General features: G+C 35.6%; 2 protein-coding genes and 1 non-coding gene across 4 annotated transcripts; 2 read left to right on the top strand and 1 right to left on the bottom strand.

Annotated features, from left to right (window-relative positions):
• The first annotated feature begins 8041 nt into the window (after positions 1 to 8041).
• Positions 8042 to 11230, top strand: LOC132051672 (tubulin beta-8 chain). The gene is made up of 3 exons (XM_059442840.1): positions 8042 to 8482; positions 9628 to 9897; positions 10351 to 11230. The coding sequence occupies exons 1-3, from the start codon at positions 8089 to 8091 to the stop codon at positions 11028 to 11030; spliced, it is 1344 nt and encodes a 447-aa protein (XP_059298823.1). The 5' UTR covers positions 8042 to 8088; the 3' UTR covers positions 11031 to 11230.
• Positions 11231 to 11842: 612 nt separating this feature from the next.
• On the bottom strand, positions 11843 to 23685 carry LOC132051671 (probable CoA ligase CCL9). 2 transcript variants are annotated; one of them, XR_009413851.1, is made up of 6 exons: positions 23308 to 23685; positions 22320 to 22776; positions 21184 to 21774; positions 18428 to 18531; positions 18012 to 18281; positions 11843 to 12062 (listed from the first exon to the last, which is right to left on the bottom strand). XR_009413851.1 is itself a non-coding variant. In XM_059442839.1 (5 exons), exons 1-5 carry the CDS (start codon positions 23509 to 23511, stop codon positions 18063 to 18065), a joined length of 1575 nt encoding a protein of 524 aa, XP_059298822.1. In that variant the 5' UTR covers positions 23512 to 23685; the 3' UTR covers positions 18007 to 18062. The 2 variants fall into 2 exon arrangements, 1 of the variants encoding a protein (XP_059298822.1); XM_059442839.1 differs by lacking the exon at positions 11843 to 12062 and having other exon boundaries at positions 18007 to 18281.
• Positions 22883 to 22954, top strand: TRNAD-GUC (transfer RNA aspartic acid (anticodon GUC)). The gene has a single exon. It is a non-coding gene; the product is annotated as a tRNA-Asp (tRNA).
• Positions 23686 to 23981: the final 296 nt, after the last annotated feature.

Here is a 23981-nt window from a genome sequence, read left to right as displayed (position 1 = left end):
CGCACATTCTTTATATTCTTGATATATTTATTTTACATAGTCTTATATTTTTTTATATTCTTAATATAGTTACACATTCTTTACACTAACATATATATACACTCTTTGTACTAACGAGATATACTTTTATACTTACGAGGTACATTCTCTTTATCTTTCTTTTATATATTCTTTTTTTTTTACTATACATTCTTTATGAATACTTGATACTTGATATAAATACATTTTTATACACTGTATATACTTAGTATATTATCACCTAGTGTAGCTTTTCATGAAGTCATAACATTTTGAAAACAAGTAATAATAATAATAATAAACAGATAAATAATCCCCCTCTAGTGTTCAGTTAAACTAAGTTTAAGGACTGTCTTCGGGTAGGCTCTGAGGGATGCTTAATACCTTCTCTCGGGGTAAATAAAACCCTTATCTAGAATCTCATAGGTTTCGTAGACTAAAATGGAGTAGACACACAAATACATATAGGTTTTCTGATTTTTCCTAAAAAATAAGGTGGCGACTCTAACCCTTTTAAACCAGTTAAAAGAACTGTGAAGTTGCAAACTATCTTGGACCCGTTCAAAATAGGGCGTAACAGGCATTATCTACAACAACTACTTTGAACTTTTTGTACTCATCAAATTCCTTACTAATGCTTTTCATTACTGCAACACTTTATACAACAACCACATAACAGGCTAACAACATTACCTGCATTAGCTGCTGAATTGACCATATAAAATGCACCTCATGAAATTGCAGCAACTTTCTCACTAAAAGCTTCACACATGAATTGATATAAAGATCAGGCCACTTGAGAGTTGAGACTAGAGAGAAAAGGGTAAAACTGAAAGCGTCGTTTATGAAATGGAAGTCAAGTAACCCTAGTCCAACTGTCCAAGTGACTTTATATACGAAAGGGTAAAATTGTAATTAAGTAATTAGTTATTGGGTTATCGGGTAACCCGATAACAAAAATGGCCAAACCGTGACCCGATCCAATAAGCCAATAACCACAGGGCACCGCCCATTACCCGAATCATTAATCTATTAACCCGAACCATTAGCCCAACAACCCATTAACCGGTTCGGGTTATTAGTTTAACTGTTAACATGCACAGCCCTAGTTAAGAGGGAGTGTGACAAGAGAATTTTTAGGATAGAATGTGATTGTGTTTTGATAGTTCTGCTTAAATTAGGGATCATTCAAAATTTTGGTTGACTTTTAAATTAAGAGAAAACCTCTAATTTAGGTTATGCCCAAATATAGGGAGGGAGAATCCCTATATTTCAGTTTTTCTTTACAACAACAAATTCAATATAATCTCACAGGTGGGTCCGGAGAGAGTAGAATGTTTGCAGACCTTACACGTACCTTGTGAGGGTAGGGAGGCTGTCTCCGGTAGACCCTCCGCTCAAAGTAGAGATGAAAAGAAAGCAGTAATAACAAGCAATAATACTGACTATGGTCATCAATGCCTCGTGAAACTCGTTTAATTGCACCATATGTAATACTCCTCTAATTTGGTTATAATATATATAATTAATTAATTTTTATAAATCTTGTATTTTGAAAATTTCCCATTCAATTTGTCCAAACTTGACGTGTTGGATGGATTGCAATTTGAAGGGCCAAACTTGACGGCTTTCACCAAAAGCATACCAGGAAAGTGTGTTTATATCAACTTTACAAATCACCAAATTCCAACCTACTATACTCCTGTAGAAGATATCAACCTATCTATGCCAGCAAATATAACGCAAATCCCCAAATATCCATATTCTCACCATCTAGGAGTTGGGACCGGTAGGAAAAGCACACAGTTAGTGATTTAATCAATACAATGCCAATATCTAATAAGCATTTGATAGGACCAGTGATTTCAGAGGCGTTTTAGGGGCGAGCTCGGGCGGGACATATCAAAAATGCTCCGGAGTGTAAATGAAAGGCGTACGTCCTAGAATTTGGGGCGTAAGTCCTGGGCGCATAAGCGTAAGCCCCGAGAATAAAGGCGTATGTCCTGGGCGTTAAATTTGATTTTTATTGTTTTAAAAGTATTTTTGCTATAAATTATGATTTTTATTATTAATATAATGATATTTATACTTTATGTTATCATTTTGTAGTGATTTTTCCTAAAATATATAAATATAGAAAGCAACTCTAAATAAAATAACACTGCCATAAATAGTTTTTTAGATGACTATGCTTGAAATTGATATTATAGAGATTTCATAGCACTTGTTCCTAAAACAACTTTATCCATTTTTTGTCATTGCTCTTACACTTTTTGTCTTTCTCCTTCTTTGAATATATAAATGAAAGTCAGTATAAATATTAGTTGAGGTCGGGAAGGACTAATATAGCTGGAGATTGATGATGAAGTGAATGAAGATTTCATTTTAAAGACTATCTTGGCTATTATCATTTTTGTGTTGTCACCTTTCTCAAATAATATTTATAATAATTTTTTTATTATCTTATTGGTGATTTATTTGAATTTAGTTGCAGAAATTTAATTAAAACTTTACTTTTGTTTATTTTTAGTGATAAAATTATAAAATTGAAGATACATGAGACATACACCGAATAAATTCATGGGACTTACGCTTCATGTCTCGGGGCTTATGTCTCACTCCGTGCAGCATAAAATACCTCGACTCAGCGCTCCCGCCTCCTAAAACACTGAATAGGACAATGCAATTATGCAAAAGGAGTTATAAAATAGGAAGACGAGTGTATTAGTCAAAGATAAAAAGAGGCAGCCCGTAAAAGCAAATAAGAGGGCAAAGTGATGTCTGTTATTGATGTACTGTATGAAACGTCCCTTTAGTAGTTGAGGGGTCATTTAATACATGAATTATTCTATAGAGATTAATAATATCGTTATAGCTAATACTAGTACAAATTCATTCATATTTTATCCATATAAATTAAATATAAGAATTAAAGTACAAGTAACTGATACTCAATGTTTAAACCCAAAAAAAAATAAAAATTGATACTCAATGTGAAATAACACTTCCGGAATTAGTTCTCTTCAAATAAAACACGAACTTACGAAGATTTCATTCTCCAAAACTCTTCTTCCAGAGTCCTTCAAAAAAGCCAAGGTTGAAATTGGAGAGAGAAGTTTATCCCAATTTATTTAGTCTAGTGTAAAATCAAATACATGTTTTACATTATGCCTAGTACATCATATTTTTAGTCCAACAAACCAAACATTTACCAATAAAATATATCCACTAAATTATCTCGTCATTATTAATCTCATTATAATCCCTTATTCACCAACCAAACAACTCCTAATTATACTAGAAATGAAAATGCCAACCAAAAGGAGGAAAAATAATATATCAATAATTTACTGGATTAATTTCTAATACCTCCGAACAAACAACTCTTTTAAACTATCAAAAGTGTGCATTATTTTTTTTATTGAAGGTTTCTGACATGTCTTCAGGGTTCAAGAACATGGAAACGTTTTTGTTGATACGATGGTGAAATTCTTAAACTGGTGAACTCAACTAGCTTTAATATCATATTGTATAAATTGTGCAAATCATCATTTTCCAACAGTTTAAAATAATAATATTAGCCACCTCAAAACCACATATCTTATTGAGGCATTACTTTTCCAAAGTAGTATATGAATTCTTCCCCCAAACAAGTTAGTTAGAAATTGAAGTCGTCTCATACTTGCTCACACGCAAATATGACATATATCTAACATAAACAAGGGGTTCTCTTATATTGGAAAATCAACTGTGTATGTCAATGAAGGCTCTCAATTAAACAGTAGAATGTACCAATTTGTTACTGCAAATTAGTATAAAATCTAGTTAGTTAGAAATTAAAACTAGAGATCGAATCAATGCTGGAAAATGCAATTGAGGGGAGGAAGAAAGCGCCAGCTCAGATCCATTTTTGAAAAAGGGAAAATCAATATACAACAGTGGCCAACTAAGCTCTCTATTTAACTAATCTTAGCTAATAACCGACTAACTACTAGAACTAACTAACCATTAAATAACTGCTATGGTTGGGTTAAGTTAACTAGAGCTAATCCAAGGCTAACCAACTGATTAGTAGAGTAGTTAAGTTAACTCACTCTTGTAGAGTGGCAATATCATTTCGTTTGGCGGGATGTGATAGACAAGAATATTTCATACTATTAGTTATCTCACCTTTTATATGGGATAAGTAATCTCACCATTTTAGTATATATCCGATGAGATTGTTATCCCCTATCCCACCAGGCACCAACCAAACACGGGATAAAACTAAATGATCCCACATTTTATCCCATGAGACTGTTATCCCATCCCGCGTACCAAATGAGCTCATAATTTTACATTCCCAAATTCATAAATTCTGCAGGTGTAATGTGTCATAGAAAATGTGCACTAGTTCTGGTTCGACTTGCGTACAATATGCAAACGAGAGAAATCAATATTTTGCTTAAATATTGGGTAATCGAAGGATAGAGAATTGTTGGTTTGCTTCATGGCAAATATTTAATGATTGATGGGCCACTTGATTCCTCTTTGGCATCTCTATAGTGATAGTGGCAGTGCAACAAGCAACATGGAATTGTTCTGACAGGTCGTTTTTTAATTTTTCCAGTTGTTAAGAGTGAAAAGCACGTTTGGGATATATGTAGGCCATCTTTATCCATCAGACCATCACCTCTCCAGATGGCTTTAGTAGCACTGTTAGACGCCGTTACAGGGCCACCGGAAAATTTACAAGAAAATGACAATTGTGAAAATCATTTTGCATACCTTATTTTGGAAAAGTATTTGTCCACTACTTAGAAAATTATGTAGCTCTCGTTTGGCAATAGATTTTGGGAGCATTTTGAAGATTTGTTTTCAAATATTTGTTTGGCCATAAAAATTTGATATATTTTGAAAACAAATCTTCAAATGCCAAATGCTGGCTCAAACCTATTTTTGGGGCAAAATTCATGTTTTGGCCTTTTCAAAACGTTTAAAATTTATCATTTTTTTGCCCGGATTGCCCTTCTTTTGGGGTGGTCTTTAATTTTTGCTCTTCGCTTAATACCTCGAGGTTCTGAGTTCGAACCCTAGCTTAGTAAAAAAAAGAAGAAATTTCGCACAGCAAAGGTTTGGATTGCCAAGGCAGAATTTTGCCTTCAAAACTCAGCCTTAAGGCAGAATTTGCCTTACGGTAGAGTTTGATACTCTGCCTGAAGCAGGCAAAATTCTGGCTACAGGCCTAACTTTGCTACAAAACTCTGCCTTGCGATTTTTTTTTTTTTATTTTAACTGAGCCGGGGTTTGAACCCAACTTCATGGTTTTAGGCAAAGGGCAAAAATTAAAGAGCACCAATTTGAGGGCAAAAATTAAAGACCACCCCAAAATAAGGGCATTCCTGCTAATTGCCCAAAAATTATCCCAAACTTTTGTATTTATAAAAAGACCCCATCTATTTATGACCCCAACTAATTCTATCTACCATGTTCCTCCATTAAAGCCATATCTATCATGTTTTCACAATTAAAGCAGTCTAGTGAACGAGCTAAGCTATGCCCAATCAGTAGAAGAAGAAACCTTAGGGAAAATTGTTCTGCCAACTGTAGAGTTCCGCTGCGAAGATAAAAATGGATCTTTATATTGTAATTTGAATTGTAGTAGTTAATAAGTGTGTTATTAGCAGTTGTTAGTAAAATATCATGTTTTGCATAATTTGGGATTAGCAAGTATGTATGTTTTGTATGGCTGAGTATTCTTGATAGTTTTTAGAACTCATGGGTATAAGTAATGTTTCATGTTTTCCAAAACAAAAAGTGAAATATGTTTTGAAAAATTATGGCCAAACACATTTTCAAAATTTGAAAAACTTCACCCAAATCAAAATTTTCAATTTTTTTTTAGAAATCTATAGCCAAACGCTAGCGTAATCAATTGAATTATAAATGTCAGGAATTCAAGTGAAAAATAATCCTCCATGTTTAGCTTTGTTTATGTTAAAAAAAAATGGTATGCAAAACATAGGGGATATATTTATGGGATAAGGGTAAAAAATACTCCTCTACTTTGGAAAAATGGTTAAAAATATCCTTCGAACTTATTTGGGTAAAAAATACCCCTCACATCTTTAAAGTTTTCAAATATACTTCTGTCTTGATGAAAATTATCCCCCAAAATAAACCGAAACCATTTTTTAAACCCGACCAAACTAAATAATAACCCGTAAGATCCCCTTATTCCCCCAATACGTCGGTGTGAAGTTTGAGGGAATTGGGGGAATAAAGGGATCTTATGGGTTATTATTTAATTGAGTCGGGTTTAAATGATGGAGCGGGTTTAAAAAATAATTTCGGGTTATTTTGGGGGATAATTTCCGTCAAGATAGGGGTATATTTAAAAACTTTAAGGATGAGAGGGACCTAAAATAAGTTCGGAGGATATTTTTAATCCTTTAAGAAGAGGATTCATTTGTTCCCTTTTTATACCTGGTCTAGGTGTTGGGTGATTGAGAGTGGTTGCCATCAAAACATTTTAATATGTGCTTCACACAACTAACATTAGTTGTGTGAGCTTCTTTTTGTTAGATAAAAAAGTAAACTTAAAATATGTGAATCCAAAAGTATAAGATGTGGGTCTACTTTTTTGTCTCACAAAACAGAGCCTCACGCAAGTAAAACTTCTCGCTGCATCACTGGTGGACTAGAGGGGGCAGCGGGTGTCTCATTTGTCTTCTATTCAAATAATAAAATAAAAAATAGTATACAGTTAAATTAGATGACTTTTATATCGTACTCTAGTTGTTTTTTTATAGTATATGCGAAGAATTATTGCATATGTTTTCAATTGTCAAAAAAGGAAAAAAGGATCTCTGAGGGAGTAGTTTTTTTCTTTTTCTTCAGATAATGGAGTAGTTCCTTGACAAACAAATCACAATACCTTTATTTACTATAGAATTCAAAAGCCTTAATAGTAATTGATATACTGTCTCTCCTTTTATGTGTAAAAAAAGAAAACAAAAAGATAAATATCTGATTTCCAGCAAGATACTCTCTTTATGTCAAAATATATGAGGATTGAAATTTAATTTACGATCTCAATTCGGATACTGATTTATTAATTTCTTACCGTTTATTTACAATTAAAAATATTAAAACACATTTATGAAAGGATTATGATACTTCATCCATGTATGGCTTGACACATCCCTTAAGAAACACTAGATAAAATAGTAATTTAACTATATTACCCCTAGTTATTACAAGTCATCTAAATATTAGCAAATGAATCGTACTTAATAATAAGAGTAAAGTAAGTATAAAATAATAAATTATCTCTTGATTGTTCATACTGGACAAGTAAAAAATCAACAAAGAGAGTGTAAATAAAAACTGTACATTTTCCAAAATAGTAATACTCCCTCCGGATAAAAAAGAGTGTCCATTTACCCTTTTTTCTTCAAAAATAGTGTCCACTTACCAAATCAAGAAATACTTAACCTTTTTCTTCTAAAATTGACCTTATTAATTGTTAAGTGATCAAATTTCAACATTTTTCCCTAAAAATTAGTATTTCTTTAAAGAGTGTGTAAATGACTAAGTAAATATTTTTTTAACCTATTTTTGTCTAGAAATTAATTTTTTTTAAGAAGAGTGCAAATGACTAAGTGAACAATCTTTTTATGCCGAAGGAGTAACATATAAGGTGTAAGGAATAAAAGAAAATCGTATTTGTTCCCAACTTCCAATCCCAAAGTATCTGCAGACTACGGAAATGGAAAAAAGATTTTTTTTTTTAAAAGCATATATAAGTAACTTGTCTGCTAATCACGTGCCACCCTTCCACCCGCGATTACGATATCCCAACACCCCCCGAATATATCTCTAAATTTCAAAATTCAAAACTCCCCCTAATAAACAATACATTTCCCTCACCGTTACATTTAACGTCAAAAAAAAAAAAAAAAAAAACCTCCGTTTACTCACATATCTCCCATATATAGTCTCTGCCTCTCCACTTTCCCCTTCCCAAATCAAAACTCAAAACTCTCTCATTCACAACACTAAAACCCTAACAAAAAAAATCACATCAAAATGCGTGAGATTTTGCACATTCAAGGAGGCCAATGTGGAAACCAAATAGGAGCAAAATTCTGGGAAGTAATATGTGCTGAACACGGTATTGATTCAACAGGGAGGTATCAAGGTGACAGTGATTTACAATTAGAACGATTAAATGTTTACTACAATGAAGCAAGTTGTGGAAGGTTTGTTCCACGTGCTGTGCTTATGGATTTGGAACCTGGTACTATGGATAGTGTTAGATCTGGTCCGTATGGACAGATATTCAGGCCTGATAACTTTGTTTTTGGACAGTCTGGTGCTGGGAATAATTGGGCGAAAGGACATTATACTGAAGGAGCTGAACTTATTGATTCGGTACTTGATGTTGTTAGAAAAGAAGCTGAAAATTGTGACTGTTTACAAGGTAGTTTAGTTAATTTCCTTGATCTACAGATTTAACTTGCTATTTTTATGTGTGTTATTTGATTGACGAGACAGTCAGGTTGATTTTTTATGAGATTAGTGTCTATTGAAGTTATTGCGTTTGAGTTTTGATCTACTTTATTTTACTAAATCAATCCACTGGTGATTTGTTAGTAAATTTGAAGTTATATTGCATTTGAATTCCGTTTTTATTAACTCTATCTGCTGGTGCTTTGTTATTATGTACTATATTTGTTTCTAGTAATTTTAAAATAGATTGATTATTGTGCATCAGGAGAGTCTAGTAGAGTCAATTCCCTTGAACTAGAAATTTTACTGTTTAGTGTTTTTTTTTTTTTTTGGTTATATTGAAGTGATACATGTTTAGGTCGTTATGTTTTATGTGTCCTCTTTGATTTATGAGACAGTCAAGTGAAATTTTGGTAATATTAGTGTCTATTTAAGTTATTGCGTTTGAATATTGATTTTACTAAATCGTTCCATTGGTTATGGTGAAAAATTAAGCGATATGTTACATTACACTTTCATTCTGGTGGAGTTTTGTTAATTATATATATTTATCTCTAGTAATATAAAATAGATATTGTGCATTTTGAAGCTTATGAGATACAATACCTCTTTGAATGAGCGTGTTTATTTAGTTCAGGTTTATTTTATTTGTGCATATGAAGGAGAATGAGTTTTAGTTCAATTTTACTAAAACAGCTTTTTTCATTTTGGAAAGAAAATTTGTGTCTAACTGGCAAATTCACTAGTTTATGGAGAATAATTGAGTGATATGTTACTTAACACTGTTATTCAGGATGAATATAGTTTTCTCCTAATGGCCATACGATCATGGTTGCTTCAATGGCTTGAAACCTCTTTGCTTGGTCGATCTCTTATTTTTGGTCCAAAACTAAGTACATGAGTGCAATTTGAATTATAGAAACTCGGACCCTGCTTGAATGAGAGTCCATGATCCAAATTAGATTTGGTTTATTACCCTTTAAATAAGTAAAAGACTCCGCTGTCTACCTTTTTCTCACATCTTGTGAAAACAATTTGGGCTGTAAAATACCTTGTGACCTAGTAATTAATCTGATATGTTAAGCAAATGAATATGGCTTCTGTTTTTGGTTTCAGGTTTCCAGGTTGCTCACTCTCTGGGAGGTGGAACTGGATCAGGAATGGGAACTCTCCTTATATCTAAGATCAGGGAGGAATACCCAGATAGAATGATGCTTACTTTCTCTGTGTTCCCTTCCCCCAAGGTTTCCGACACAGTTGTTGAGCCCTATAATGCTACTCTTTCTGTTCACCAACTTGTTGAGAATGCAGATGAGTGTATGGTGTTGGATAATGAAGCTCTTTATGACATTTGCTTCAGAACTCTCAAACTTACTACTCCCAGCTGTAAGTTACATCTTATTTCAGTTAGCTGGTCTTTTCTTAACTAAATGCAACCCGATAGTTACGTGTTATATTTTCATTTATTTCATGTATCTTGGGTTAGTGTTATTGTCTATTTTATGACTTAGAATGTTAAAATCGCCATTTGTTTATTTATGTGCTGTAAATGTTATATGAATCATTTTTCAGTTGATTCACCCACTTGTGTTTAGAATATTCACAATTCTTTGCATTCAATGTTAGGTCCAAGAACTTTTTTATTATTTATGATTCTGGTTGTATGCTCACTACGTGTCAGGGCTTGTCCTTTTTTTCTCTTTAGTTGTTTTGGAAATCGCACTCACTCCTTACTATTTGAGGCATGACATTGAATTCTACTGCATGTACCATCATCATCAATATACTTGCTACAGTGGATTTTTTTGATTTATTTACTGATGGATGATGTTTGCTCAGTTGGGGACCTAAACCATTTGATTTCTGCCACCATGAGTGGTGTAACTTGCTGTCTCCGTTTCCCTGGTCAACTCAACTCTGATCTCCGCAAGCTTGCTGTTAACCTCATCCCATTCCCTCGGTTGCATTTCTTCATGGTTGGATTTGCTCCACTCACTTCTCGTGGGTCACAGCAATATCGAGCATTGACTGTTCCTGAGCTAACACAGCAGATGTGGGATGCAAAGAATATGATGTGTGCTGCTGATCCTCGTCATGGTCGATATTTGACTGCTTCAGCCATGTTTCGTGGAAAAATGAGCACCAAAGAAGTTGATGAGCAGATGATTAATGTACAGAACAAAAACTCTTCCTATTTCGTAGAATGGATCCCTAACAATGTAAAGTCAACAGTCTGTGACATCCCTCCAACTGGTCTGAAGATGGCCTCAACTTTCATTGGTAACTCCACTTCGATTCAGGAGATGTTCCGTAGGGTCAGTGAGCAGTTTACAGCTATGTTTCGAAGAAAGGCTTTCTTGCATTGGTACACTGGAGAAGGTATGGATGAGATGGAGTTTACTGAGGCTGAAAGCAACATGAACGATTTAGTTTCTGAGTACCAGCAATATCAAGATGCAACAGCTGATGAGGAGGAAGGTTATGATTATGAAGATGATGAGGAACAGCTAGAAGGTTGATGAATTCAGGTTGTGGAGAATTTTGAGTGCAGTTATATAGTAGTGGCTGTTAAGTTTTTCTATTCTTGTTTTGTGGTTTGGAACTTTGTTCTGTTTGGCCACCTTGTTGGCACAATTACGGATTCCTTCGCATTATAGTTGGTAATGTTTCATAATACCTATGACATTGAAATCTAATGGATGCTTTGTTTTGGTCCCTATTCTAGTTCTAGATGAAATACTTCAGAAGGGGTCAATGGCTTATTTCTTGAGCAATATATCATTTTTACTTTGATGTAACTTACTAGTGTTTATTATCTGTGGTCAAATTGGAAATTGCAACAATTTCAGGCTGCTGCTTTATGTAATTTGATAAGCTGAAAGCTTATTGTCCCACTAATGTTCGAGCTAATTCATTACTCTTTACTAGCCCATATCCTGGTTCGCAGGTAAAAGCTATAGAACTCAACTTGCATGATATGCTGTAATTGGAAGTTCAGTTTCATCATGCGAGCTATCAAGCAGGTGATATATGCGTTAAAATACATTTTTTTTTTTGGCTAGTTATCTCTACTTGGTTAACACACAGATTTCTCCCTGATGTTTGTACCCAAGAGATGCAGACGCAAAGGATGTCCTACGTCTGGAGAAACTGAGTATCAAATTATCATGAATTACTGCTCAACAAGATAATGAAGCCAAAGATTTATCCAAACTTTGATACGTTTCGTGTCTTTGGACAAAAACAAAAAGAAGAATAAGACGGAAAAAGGAACAAAATGAAGAAAATCACGGCAAAGGACTCCATGTTTCTCTGCATTCGACAAAATTCATTGTAAAAATATTACTCTTTTAATAGCCACTTATACAAGGAAGAAAACTTTTAATGCTTCTACCAAAAATGATAACCTTTAAAAAAAAAAAAAAAAAGCCCCAAAAGTATCTACTAACAATCTTTTTAGAGGAAAGACAATTTACTAATCGGGAGGCAGTGATTCTCCGATTCTTGTTCAGGTACTTATGTCATTAAGAGCACAAGGCATATATGTTACTGTAAGTGTTTTGAGCATTTTAATATTAGATATCAATATATTAAATTGCAACCTTTAAAGTGCCAGATTGTCCAATTCTTCTCCCACGTTCAAGAGGCTGATTATGGCCTTAAGTTTACCTTTAAATATTATCAGTTAATGGCAATAATGCCTTGTAACTTCTTGTCCGTTGGGCAGCCACAAAAAGCAGAATTGGTCTTAGTTTCTTACGGTTTTGGTGGCATAAAGTGACCATAATGTGACCATTATTCCTTGTAACTCCTACTCATTACTCACCCATATTCTCTACATAATTATAAGTTTAATATCCCACCAAACCATACCTTTCATCCATTATTACAAGGATAATATTATTCACCTATAAATAGTTGTCCATCCTTAACTTGTGTAGAGTAGAGAAAAATATATACTTTGGAGAGTTCTTGAAAAGTAAGGAATATAAAGAGAGTTTATTAGTTGAAGGAAGGTGTTCTTCTTTTTGGTGGAGCTTTGGACTCAACATCTTGTCCAGAGTTTGTTGAGTTATACGACGTGATCGGGCTGTTGTATCCTGGAGGGGACAAGTCAGAAAGATTACTGCTGGACCGGTAGATTTGCTGCAGTGGGCTTGAATCTCCTTAAAGAGAGCGAGATATCCGCGCCTCAGCCGAAGATATTTTTATTTCTTCATTTTATTTTTCAATTGTAATTGTAATTTCATTGTAATATCACCAACAAATTTAAGGAGATTCAATGGCTACAATTGAAAAATCCGCGGATGTCAAAGTAGGAGATCTTAACAAGCCATTTCGGTTCAACGGTACTCATTTTAAGAGATGGAAGGGTAAAGTACTTTTCTACTTAAGTCTTCTCAATGTTTCTTATGTGTTACCGAGAAGAATCCAAATAAAGTAGACAACTCTTCCATGAATGATGAAGAACTTATTTCTCTTCAAGAAAAAATTGAAAAGTACGATGAAGATTCATACAAGTGTCGGTATTATTTACTTAATTGTCTATCAGATAATTTTTATGATTATTATGATAGAACTTACTCTACTGCAAAGAAAATTTGGAAAGCGTTGCAGAGTAAATATGATACCGAGGAGGCTGGAGCGAAAAAATATGCTGCTAGTAGATTTTTTCGTTTCCAAATGGTGGACAACAAATCAGTGGTAGATCAAGCTCAAGACTTTATAATGATTGTTGGAGAGCTTAGGTCCGAGGAGATCAAAATTGGAGATAACCTTGTTGTTTGTGGCATAATAGATAAACTTCCACCTTCATGGAAGGAATTTCAAAAAACTATGCGCCACAAACAAAAGGAAACCTCTCTTGAGACGTTGATTATGCGAATCCGCATGGAGGAAGAGGCAAGGGGCCAAGATGCACTTTTGCAAACGGAAGAGAGCAACTTACAACCCGTCACAAATAAGGTAAATTTGGTTAATTCAAATAAGCTGCTCCTAATGCTAACAAAAATACCTCTATGAAGCCTAAGAAGAAAATATTCAAGAAAAATAATGGTAGACCTCCCAAGAAAAATAATGGTGGTAACAACCAATCACAAAATCAACAAGCACAAAATGGAGGACCATGCTTTGTCTGTGGCAAGAGTGGGCATATTGCTCGATTTTGCAAGTTTCGGAAACGTGGTCCTACACCTCAGGCGAACGTTACCGAAGAGTCACTTGTGGCGGTGATAAAAACATAAATATGGTTGAAAATGTTGATGGATGGTGGGCTGATTCGGTGCAAACCGTCATATACGCTATGACAAAGATTGGTTCAAAGTGTATACTCCATTTGAGGAGCCCAAAACCATCATGCTTGGTGATTCTCACACTACTCAAGTGCTTGGAAAGGGAGATGTCGAGTTGAGCTTTACCTCAGGAAGGGTGTTAACTTTAAAAAATGTACTTTATACTCCTTCCATGAGAAAAAATTTGATGTCTAGTTTTCTTCTTAATAAAGCAGGCTTCAAACAAATTATTGAGTCTGATCAATATGTAATAGTGAAAAAAGGTATTTTTGTGGGAAAGGGGTATGCTTGTGATGGGATGTTTAAGTTGAATGTTGAGATGAATAAAGTTACTAATTTCGTTTACATGCTTTCTTCCACTAATTTTTGGCATGCTCGTTTGTGTCATATTAATAATCGTTATGTAGGAATCATGAGTAGTTTAGGATTAATCCCAATGATTAAAAAGGATTTTGAAAAATGTGAAGCTTGTAGTAAAGCCAAAATCACAAAAAGGCCTCATTTTCAAGTTGAAAGAAAACCGAATTATTAGAGTTAATTCATACCGATATTTGTGAACTTGGAGGAATTTTAACTCGTGGAGGAAATAGATATTTTATTACTTTTATTGATGATTTTTCTAAGTACACATATGTTTTCTTGATGAAAAATAAAAGTGATGCTTTTGAAAATTTTAAAATTTATCTCATGAAGTTGAAAATCAGTTTGGTAGAAAAATAAAAAGAATTAGAAGTGATAGAGGCCGTGAATATGAGTCTAATGAGTTTAATTCTTTTGTTAGATCATTGGGAATAATTCATGAAACTACTCCACCTTATTCTCCTCGCGTCTAATGGTGTAGCGGAGAGAAAAATAGAACTTTAGTTGAGTTGACAAATGCCATGCTTATTGAGTCTAGTGCACCTCTAAATTTTTGGGGTGAAGCTATTTTAGCGCTTGTTATGTGTTGAATCGTGTGCCTCATAAAAAGACTAAATTAACACCATTTGAGTTGTGGAAAGGTCACAAGCCAAATTTGGGATATCTAAGAGTTTGGGGTTGTCTAGCTTATGTAAGGTTAATGGATCCCAAAATAAGTAAATTGGGTAAAAAAGTTACTACTTGTGCTTTTCTTGGTTATGCTTCAAATAGTACGACCTATAGATTTTTTAGTCTTGAAGATAATATAATAATAGAATCAGGAGATGCTATTTTTCATGAAAATAAATTTCCATTTGATTCTAAAAATAGTGGGGGTCATAGGACTAACGAAAATATTTTGTCACTACCTAGTCCTTCTACATCTGTTTTAAAAAATAAAGAAAGTGATGATTTTGAGTTAAGAAAAAGTAAAAGAGCTAGAGTAGAAAACGATTTTGGTCCTGATTTTTATGTTTTTAATATTGGAAATGACCCTCTCAATTTACAAGAAGCTTTATCTTCACATGATGCTATTTTTTGGAAAGAGGCTGTAAATGATGAAATGGAATCACTTATTTCCAATAAAACTTGGAAGTTAGTTGATTTACCATCGGGTGGTAAAACAATTGGGTGTAAATGGGTCCTTAGAAAAAGTTAAAACCGGATGGCTTCGTTGATAAATATAAGGCTAGACTAGTTGCTAAAGGTTTTAAACAACTAGAAGGCCTAGAATTTTTTGATACTTTTTCTCCGGTAACTAGAATTACATCCATAAGGCTTTTAATTGCTATTCCGCAATTTTTGATTTGCATATTCACCAAATGGATGTAAAAGCTGCTTTTTAAATGGGGACCTAAATATGGAAATTTATATGGAACAACCCGAAGGTTTTGTTGAAGCGGGCCAAGAAAGCAAAGTGTGTAAACTTACTAAAGCCCTATATGACTTGAAACATGCACCAAAGCAATGGCATGAAAAATTTGATTCCTGCATGATTGAGAATGGTTTTAAAACAAACGAGTGTGATAAGTGCATTTATCATAAGTCTTGGAATAATTCACATGTTATTGTTTGCCTATATGTTGATGATTTATTGATATTTGGCTCTAACATGAATGTTATTGGTGAAACTAAAAATATTCTTAGAAGCCATTTTGACATGAAAGATCTTGGTGAGGCAAATTTTATTCTTGGAATAAAAATTACTAAAACATGTGATGGAATTTTCCTTGACCAGTCACATTATGTTGAGAAAATTTTGAAAAAATATAACTTTCTTGATTGCAAGCATGTTGTAACTCCTTTTGATTCAAGTATTCACTTGTTTCCTGTTCAAAGTGAGAATGATGTGATAAATCAAAAGGAATATGCTAGCTTAATTGGAAGTTTGAGATATGTGACTGATTGCACTAGGCCTGATATTGCGTATGCAGTTGGAGTACTTAGCAGGTTTACAAACAAGCCAGGTAATGAACATTGGCATGCCATAACGAGAGTTATGAAATATTTAGTTGGTACAAAAACTTATGGCTTGTTTTATAAAAAATATCTGCTTGTACTTGAAGGCTTTTCGTACGATTGGAACACTTTATCCGGTGATTCTGTTCTACCCTTGGTTATATTTTTACGTTGGCGGGTGGTGCTATTTGTTGGAAATCAAAAAAGCAAACGATTATTGCTAACTCTACCATGGAAAGGTGAACTAATTGCTTTAGCTTCGGTTAGTGAAGAAGCGAATTGGTTAAGAGATTTATTATTTCAAATTCCTTATTTTGAAAAACCAATTCCTCCTATTTTAATTCATTGTGATAGCACGCTGCAATTGGTAGAGTTCAAAACCGTTATTATAACGGTAAATCCGGACTATAAGGAGAAAGCACGATCTTTTGTGAGATCATATTTGACAAGTGGTACCATTAACGTTGATTATGTCAAATCTTGTGATAATCTTTCAGATCCACTAACCAAGGCCTTGGCAAGAGAAAAGGTCGGAGCACATCGAGGGGATGGGATTGAAGCCCATAAATTCATGAGTCGTATATGAGGAAACCCAACACGGGGACTAGAGATCCTATAACCGAGGTTCAATGGGAAAACGAATCATATGATGACTTTTGAGAAAAATGCACTATTTTATTTATTCCCTCCCTATGATGTGAGTGCATTATTCTGTAATAATTTGTGGAGGTTGAGTTTATAAACTCTTAATGAAACTCTGTAGCTCATATGAGTGGAGTGTTAAGTTACAGAAGCACTCTTGACAGATTTCACCTGTGTGAGTGTGGAAGTAGGCCGCTTCTTATGAGAATTGGGCTCATTCTCAAAAGCACTCATGAAACCGGGATAGCACAAGGCCGTAATGTCTTTGGTTGTGAAAGCTCATGTTAACACCTTGATTATTATGTGTAAGCAATAATTCTTTATTTCCCTTAAGCAATCATAGTTCAAGTACGAGACATTTACGGCTCTGGAGTAAAGATTATTGTTTTACTAAGTGGAGGTTCAATGCAGAGCACACCTTCATTACGCATAATAATCTACCTTCAGCTGGTAAACTCTCTTATATTAATATTAAAATGAGTGGGGGATTGTAAGTGTTTTGAGCATTTTAATATTAGATATCAATATATTAAATTGCAACCTTTAAAGTGCCAGACACTGTCTAATTCTTCTCCCACGTTCATGAGGCAGATTATGGCCTTAAGTTTACCTTTAAATATTATCATTTAATGGCAATAATGCCTTGTAACTTCTTGTCCGTTGGGCAACAAAAAGTTAATTGGTCTTAGTTTCTTACGGTTTTGGTGGCATAAAGTGACCATAATGTGACCATTATTCCTTGTAACTCCTACTCATTACTCACCCATATTCTCTACATAATTATAAGTTTAATATCCCACCAAACCATACCTTTCATCCATTATTACAAGGATAATATTATTCACCTATAAATAGTTGTCCATCCTTAACTTGTGTAGAGTAGAGAAAAATATATACTTTGGAGAGTTCTTGAAAAGTAAGGAATATAAAGAGAGTTTATTAGTTGAAGGAAGGTGTTCTTCTTTTTGGTGGAGCTTTGGACTCAACATCTTGTCCAGAGTTTGTTGAGTTATACGACGTGATCGGGCTGTTGTATCCTGGAGGGGACAAGTCAGAAAGATTATCGCTGGACCGGTAGATTTGCTGCAGTGGGCTTGAATCTCCTTAAAGAGAGCGAGATATCCGCGCCTCAGCCGAAGATATTTTTATTTCTTCATTTTATTTTTCAATTGTAATTGCAATTTCATTGTAATATCACCAACAGTTACTATTATAACAATTCATCTGCTTAAGGTACTTGAGAAACCCCGGTATATTTTTTCAAGCTCCGAACTTGGGCACTTTAGCAGTTGAGATCTGTGCAAGAAAGTGCTCTGCCACTAGTCGTCGTTGAATTTTTCCAGTTGCAGTTTTTGGAAGAGAATCAGTCATGAATACCCTTTTGGGGACCTTAAAGGCTGCCAGATTTTTCTTGCAGAATCTCAACACCTCTTCTTCATCGATCTTTGTCCCTTCTCTTGGAATAACTGCGCAGTTTATCTGTGAAACATAAATGTATCTGAATTAGACAAAATATGTTATACACAGCAGAAAATGAAATTTACTTCAATAGGTGATATTCTCCCCGCACCCCCCCCCCCCCCCCCCCCCGGAATTGAGAAATAAAATTAGGGTCATTTTGTTACCTCTTCACCATACTTGTCATCAGGAACTCCAAAAGCAACAGCTTGAGCAATCTCTGGATGAGAAACAAGAACAGCATCCACTTCAATAGGTGATATTTTTTCCCCTGAAATTGGAAGAAGGAAATTACAGATCAGAAACAGTTCATGGGTGGCCCAAAGGGTATATGCTTTCGACCATTTTCTTACTCTCCCAGTTGCAATTTATGTGACATAGTTGGACTCGCAATTTAAGGAAAAAAAATGAAGACTTTAGAAAATGTGGTCTTAACCATATATGTGCCATAACAATTACATGGTTGTAAAAGCTTCTCAGTAAGGGTAAAATGCAAGGTTTAAAATTTAATTATTTGAAGATGTATCAATTTTCATTCTTTTTGAAATGGCAATGATGCCCGAAGAATGGAGGTCGAGTGTAATGATCCCTCTATACAAGAACAAGGGAGATATACAGAGTTACAACAACTATAGAGGTATCGAAAGTCGCTAAGCCATACTGAAAGTGTGGGGAAAGGGTGGTGGAGATGAGGGTGAGGAGAGGCGTGTCTATTTCGAGAGAACCGAGTCCGGATTAAATGTACGGACGCTCAACTACAAAAGCCATCCATCTTGTGAGGATCGGTGGAGCAGTATACGGAGAGGAAGAGGGACTTACACATGGTATTCATCGACCTAGAAAAGGCTTACGACAAAGTTCCAAGGGAGATCCTATGGAGATGCTTGGAGGATAAAGGTGTACCTGTGGCGTACATTAGGGTGATCAAGGACATGTATAAGGGAGCCAAAATCAGGGTAAGGACAGTAGGAGGAGACTCAGAGCACTTTCCAGTTGTGATGGGGTTGCATCAAGGATCAGCTTTTAGTCCGTTCTTATTTTCCATGGTGTATGTTTTTCGCGGATGACATAGTCCTGATCGACGAGACTCGTAGCGGAGTTAACGCTAAGCTGGAGGGTTGGAGACATACTCTGGAGTCTAAAGGGTTTAAGCTGAATAGACTAAGACAGAGTACTTAGAGTACAAGTTCAAATAAGACCTCGGGAGGATGGCTTGGAAGTGAAGCTTGGTACCCGGAGCCATCGGAAGAAAAGTAGTTTCAAGCATCTTGGGTATTATGCAAGAGCGGGGAGATTGATGATGATGTCACATATCGTATTGGGGCGGGGTGGATGAAATGGGCTTTGCTTTCGGAGTGTTATGTGACAAGAAGGTGCCACCACAACTTGAGGGCAAGTTCTGCAAAGTGGTAGTTAGGCCAGACTATGTTGTATGGGGCGGAGTGTTGGCCGATTAAGATCTCACGTTCAAAAGATGAAAGTTGTCGAGATGAGAATGTTGAGATGGATGTGTGGCCACACTAGGAGTGACAGGATTAGGAATGAGGATATTCGGGACAAGGTGGCAGTGGCCTCGGTGGAAGACAAGATGCGAGAAGCGAGATTGAGATGGTTTGGGCATGTGAAGAGGAGAGACACAAATGCCCCAGTGCGGAGGTGTGAGAGGATGGCCATGGATGGTTTGGACGAGGAAGGGTAGGCGAAGAAGTATTGGAGAGGTAATTAGACACGACATGGCGCGATTCCCCACTTCGAGAACATGACCTTAGATAGGAGGGTTTGGAGGACCCAGTTAAGATAGAAGAGGTAGTAGATAGTCCGTTATCCTTCCTTATTAGTAGTCGCATTATCGCATTATAATTTCTTGTGCTCGATTTTCGGCTATTATCTCGTTATTTCATGCTTTGATTATATCCTATGTTATCGTGTCGCTGCGTTATTTCATTTCCATATCGCTTTGAATCTCTAAATTTTTATCGACCTCTTTTTACGCTTTTTATTAGTAAGGCGTCTTTCGGAAACAACTGCCCTACGCATAGTAAGTGCCGTCATAGACTCTACTGGTTCTATTATTACCCCGCGTTGTGATTTTATTTTGGGTTGTTGTTGTTGAAATGGACAAATAAAGAAATAGCATCACATAAATTAGAACGAAGGAAGCAGTTTCCTCTTTGTATTTTTCGGCGGAGATCTTAAGAGGCCTTAGGATCTGCTGAGCAAATAGCTTTCAATACAGGCTGAAGGAAAAATCTAGTTTGGCTTTTGGAAAAAGACATTATCGAATAGTCGAAAGAGTAGATGTCAATATCATGAACCTAAAATTGGGCAAATTACGAAAATTACAATGGAGAAAGGCCCCATTAAGTTGTTACATCCTACCAAATAGCATACGGGAGGTGCAAGCCAAGTTTGATGACAACTTATTATTCTGGGACCTCAAAAGTACTAGTCAATAATCCCAAATAATAATAGATACACGGTCCATACTAATGTACTCGAATATCCTCCCCAAAAATAATGACACCTTCAAGAAGGAAAGTCGATGCATTTAATTTCTTCTGTAAATTGGGATATTGACTTTTTAATATTTTAACATAGAATTTACTATAGGAAAACGCAACTTTTACGATAAATCAATCAACCATGGCTCATTCAAGATTTTCACTGGCGTGTTCGAAAAATAAAAATGTAGTATTTCGGCTTTGAGTAATATACTTGGAAATTTTTTAGCCATAAACTATCTTAACTCCCTTTAAATAATATAACTTTTTCTTTTCTTTTAATACAAAAAAATCAAAACATAATATCCAAGATAGCATATTCACACCAATACTAATCATCATGCATTGAAGAGAAGCACTTAATAGAAGACCAAAATCACATTGAATACTAACAAGAATTTATAAAGTAGAAATAAACATACCTCCACGGTTGATCAACTCCTTGATCCTTCCAACCAAATGCAAATATCCATCAGAGTCCAAGTATCCCACATCTCCAGTGTGAAACCAACCAAACTGGAAAGCAGATTTATTAGCCTCAGGATTATTTTTATACCCCTTAGTAACATTTTCACCCCTAATGCAAATTTCTCCCTTTGCATCAGGCCCTTGTACCACACCACTCTCATCCAATATCGCCATTTCTTGGCCCACAGGCTTCCCTACTGAGCCCGGTAAATGTGGCCCGTTTTCGGGCAATGGATTTGAGCACATCAAATGTGTGGCTTCTGTCATTGCATATGCCTCTAAAACAGGGGCACCAAATGCTTCTTCTAGCCTTGCCAATACGGATGGTGCTAATGCAGCACTGCAACTCCTAATGAACCGGAGTTTCGGGTAAGCAGGCTCGGGATTGGTGAAATGGCGGTCCAGTAGGATTTGATGAATGGTAGGGACCGCAGTGTACCACGTGGCGTTGTACTTGATCATGTCCGACCAGAAAGATGAAGCGGAGAATCTCCCTGAAGCAGGGAGCGTCACGGATCCTCCAGCACCGAGTGAGCTCAGTGATCCTGCAATTAGGAGCAGCAAGTGAGTGCGTAGGATTAAATTTGGATGAGCAAAAATGGGTCAAACTAATAAAATGTTCATGCCTGAACCTGTCCAGAGCTATGTTGCTCGAACTCTTCAAAAATGCAGGCGCACTTGTATCAGATTCTCCAAAAATGCACTATTTTTTAAGGATCCGACACATTTTTGAAGAGTACGAGCAACATAGGTCCAAGGTACTTAAGATGGCTCAATAACGGGTCATAATCCAACTTATCCAACATGATCTGATCTCCCCCATTTTTTGTGTTTTTTGAAAAAGAAAAGTGAAAACTAACGTATATTTCTTGAATTATTATTTTTAGTTCTTTTAGATTAAACAACTCACAATCTCCAAATATAATTTTGCATGTTCGAAATTCAGTTGCATTTTGGCCTGCTTTGATATGAAACTCATTTTGGATTCAATTTGTTTGGCCAAGTCAACAAAAGGATCATAACACAACCTGTTTAAACTTGGACGGATTGAATGAGTTACTAAAAAAAGATAAGAGTTTGTCGCATTTACCTGCAATTAATCCATGAACATGAAAGAGTGGCAACACAATGACCGTAGAGTCTGATTCAGTGAGTTTGTAAACAGATTTGATATTGTTCACCGATGATGCCAAATTGTGTTGTGTCAGGGGGACACCCTTTGGTCGACTTGTGGTGCCTGAAGTATGTAAGAAAAGTGCAACATCGGATGGTTCGTTAACGATATTGGATATAGAATCAGAATCAGACAGCGGACTACTCGGGATGAGAGAGATATCAGAGTCTGATTGGGGTAGAGTAACAGTAATTTGAGGGATATTAAGCTTTGTCGCTGCTGCTTGAGCTGCCTCATTTCCTTCTTTTGCAATTAACAAGATTTTGGACTCGGAATCTGATAAATAAAACTCGAATTCTTCAGGCATGTATGCTGCATTTAGTGGCGCTGCTGTGGCTCGAACTCGAATCACAGCAAGAAACATAATCACAAACTGCAAGAAAATTCCACATATAGTTAATACTCCATAAATAGACATTCTTCAAGGACGTTAAGTATATTAAATACACAAAACAAACAAGAATGCGTAGTATCAACAAGTCGTTGTAGTATAGTGGTAAGTATTCCCGCCTGTCACGCGGGTGACCCGGGTTCGATCCCCGGCAACGGCGATATTTTTTTTCTGTGCCACAGACACTCTACCCTCCACGGTGCTGTAGTCGCGTAGGTCGTGCGCCATCCATTTTCGAGGCTAGTTTACACACTCTTTAGCCGATTTCGACTTCATGACCGGTTGATCCTGCATCGCCAGTTCTGCTTATCAAAACCTACATTCTACCCTCCCGCACCCACTTATGGGATTATATTACTCAATTACCGTAAAAATTAAACGAACCATTTTTATAACCACTTGACAATTTATGTATTAGAAGCAAAAAGCACAAGAGCCGTAGATGTTTCTTACATTTAATTTATATATACATTGACAGTGTAAAGAATGTGTACTTTATTAATTTAAATATACCTCGATAGTGTTGGGAAAGGTAAGAGCGACGACATCACGGGGCTTAACACCGGCAGCAACAAGTTGAGAAGCGGCTTGTTCAATAAGTTGATGAAGCCTTGCATGTGTCACATCCAATTTTCCTGAAACACATATCGCACGGCGGGTAGGGAATTTTTCAGCAACATGTTTTAACAACCCCGTGAGCATCAAATTACTTGCCATTTTTCAACAAATAAAACAATCTTTCAAGAGTTGATATGTTACCACAATTACAAAGAGAAATATTGAAATGAAATGAGATGAAAATTGGGCAGTGATGGGCAAGGCATATATAGAGAATTGTGGCGGCCAAAAGCAAGTAGGGAGGAAGGCAGGAGGATCTAATTTTCAGTATGCAAGACCAGGGAAGGTAGGTACGACAGGTGGCAAATTCTTGGAGAGAGTGCACACTTCCTCGATATTCCCACCTAGGACCACGTAAGACTCTTGACGGTTATACGCTGAATCCATAATAATACTATCAAAACGATTGTTGAGGATTGACGTAAGATAAAGTGGAAAGTTCAGCCTAATTCAATAATTTTAGTTCAAATCTTGTATTTTTAATTAGAAATTTACTAAATATGTATAGAAATTAATTTGAAAACTCAATTACAAACATTAGACATTGCTATTCTTTTTTTTTTTTTTTT

This window comes from Lycium ferocissimum, chromosome 4 (genome assembly GCF_029784015.1).
Source record: "Lycium ferocissimum isolate CSIRO_LF1 chromosome 4, AGI_CSIRO_Lferr_CH_V1, whole genome shotgun sequence".
Classification (NCBI taxonomy): Eukaryota; Viridiplantae; Streptophyta; class Magnoliopsida; order Solanales; family Solanaceae; genus Lycium; species Lycium ferocissimum.
The sequence above is the reverse complement of the archived record's forward strand: the minus strand, read 5'-3'. Positions and strand labels throughout refer to the sequence as shown.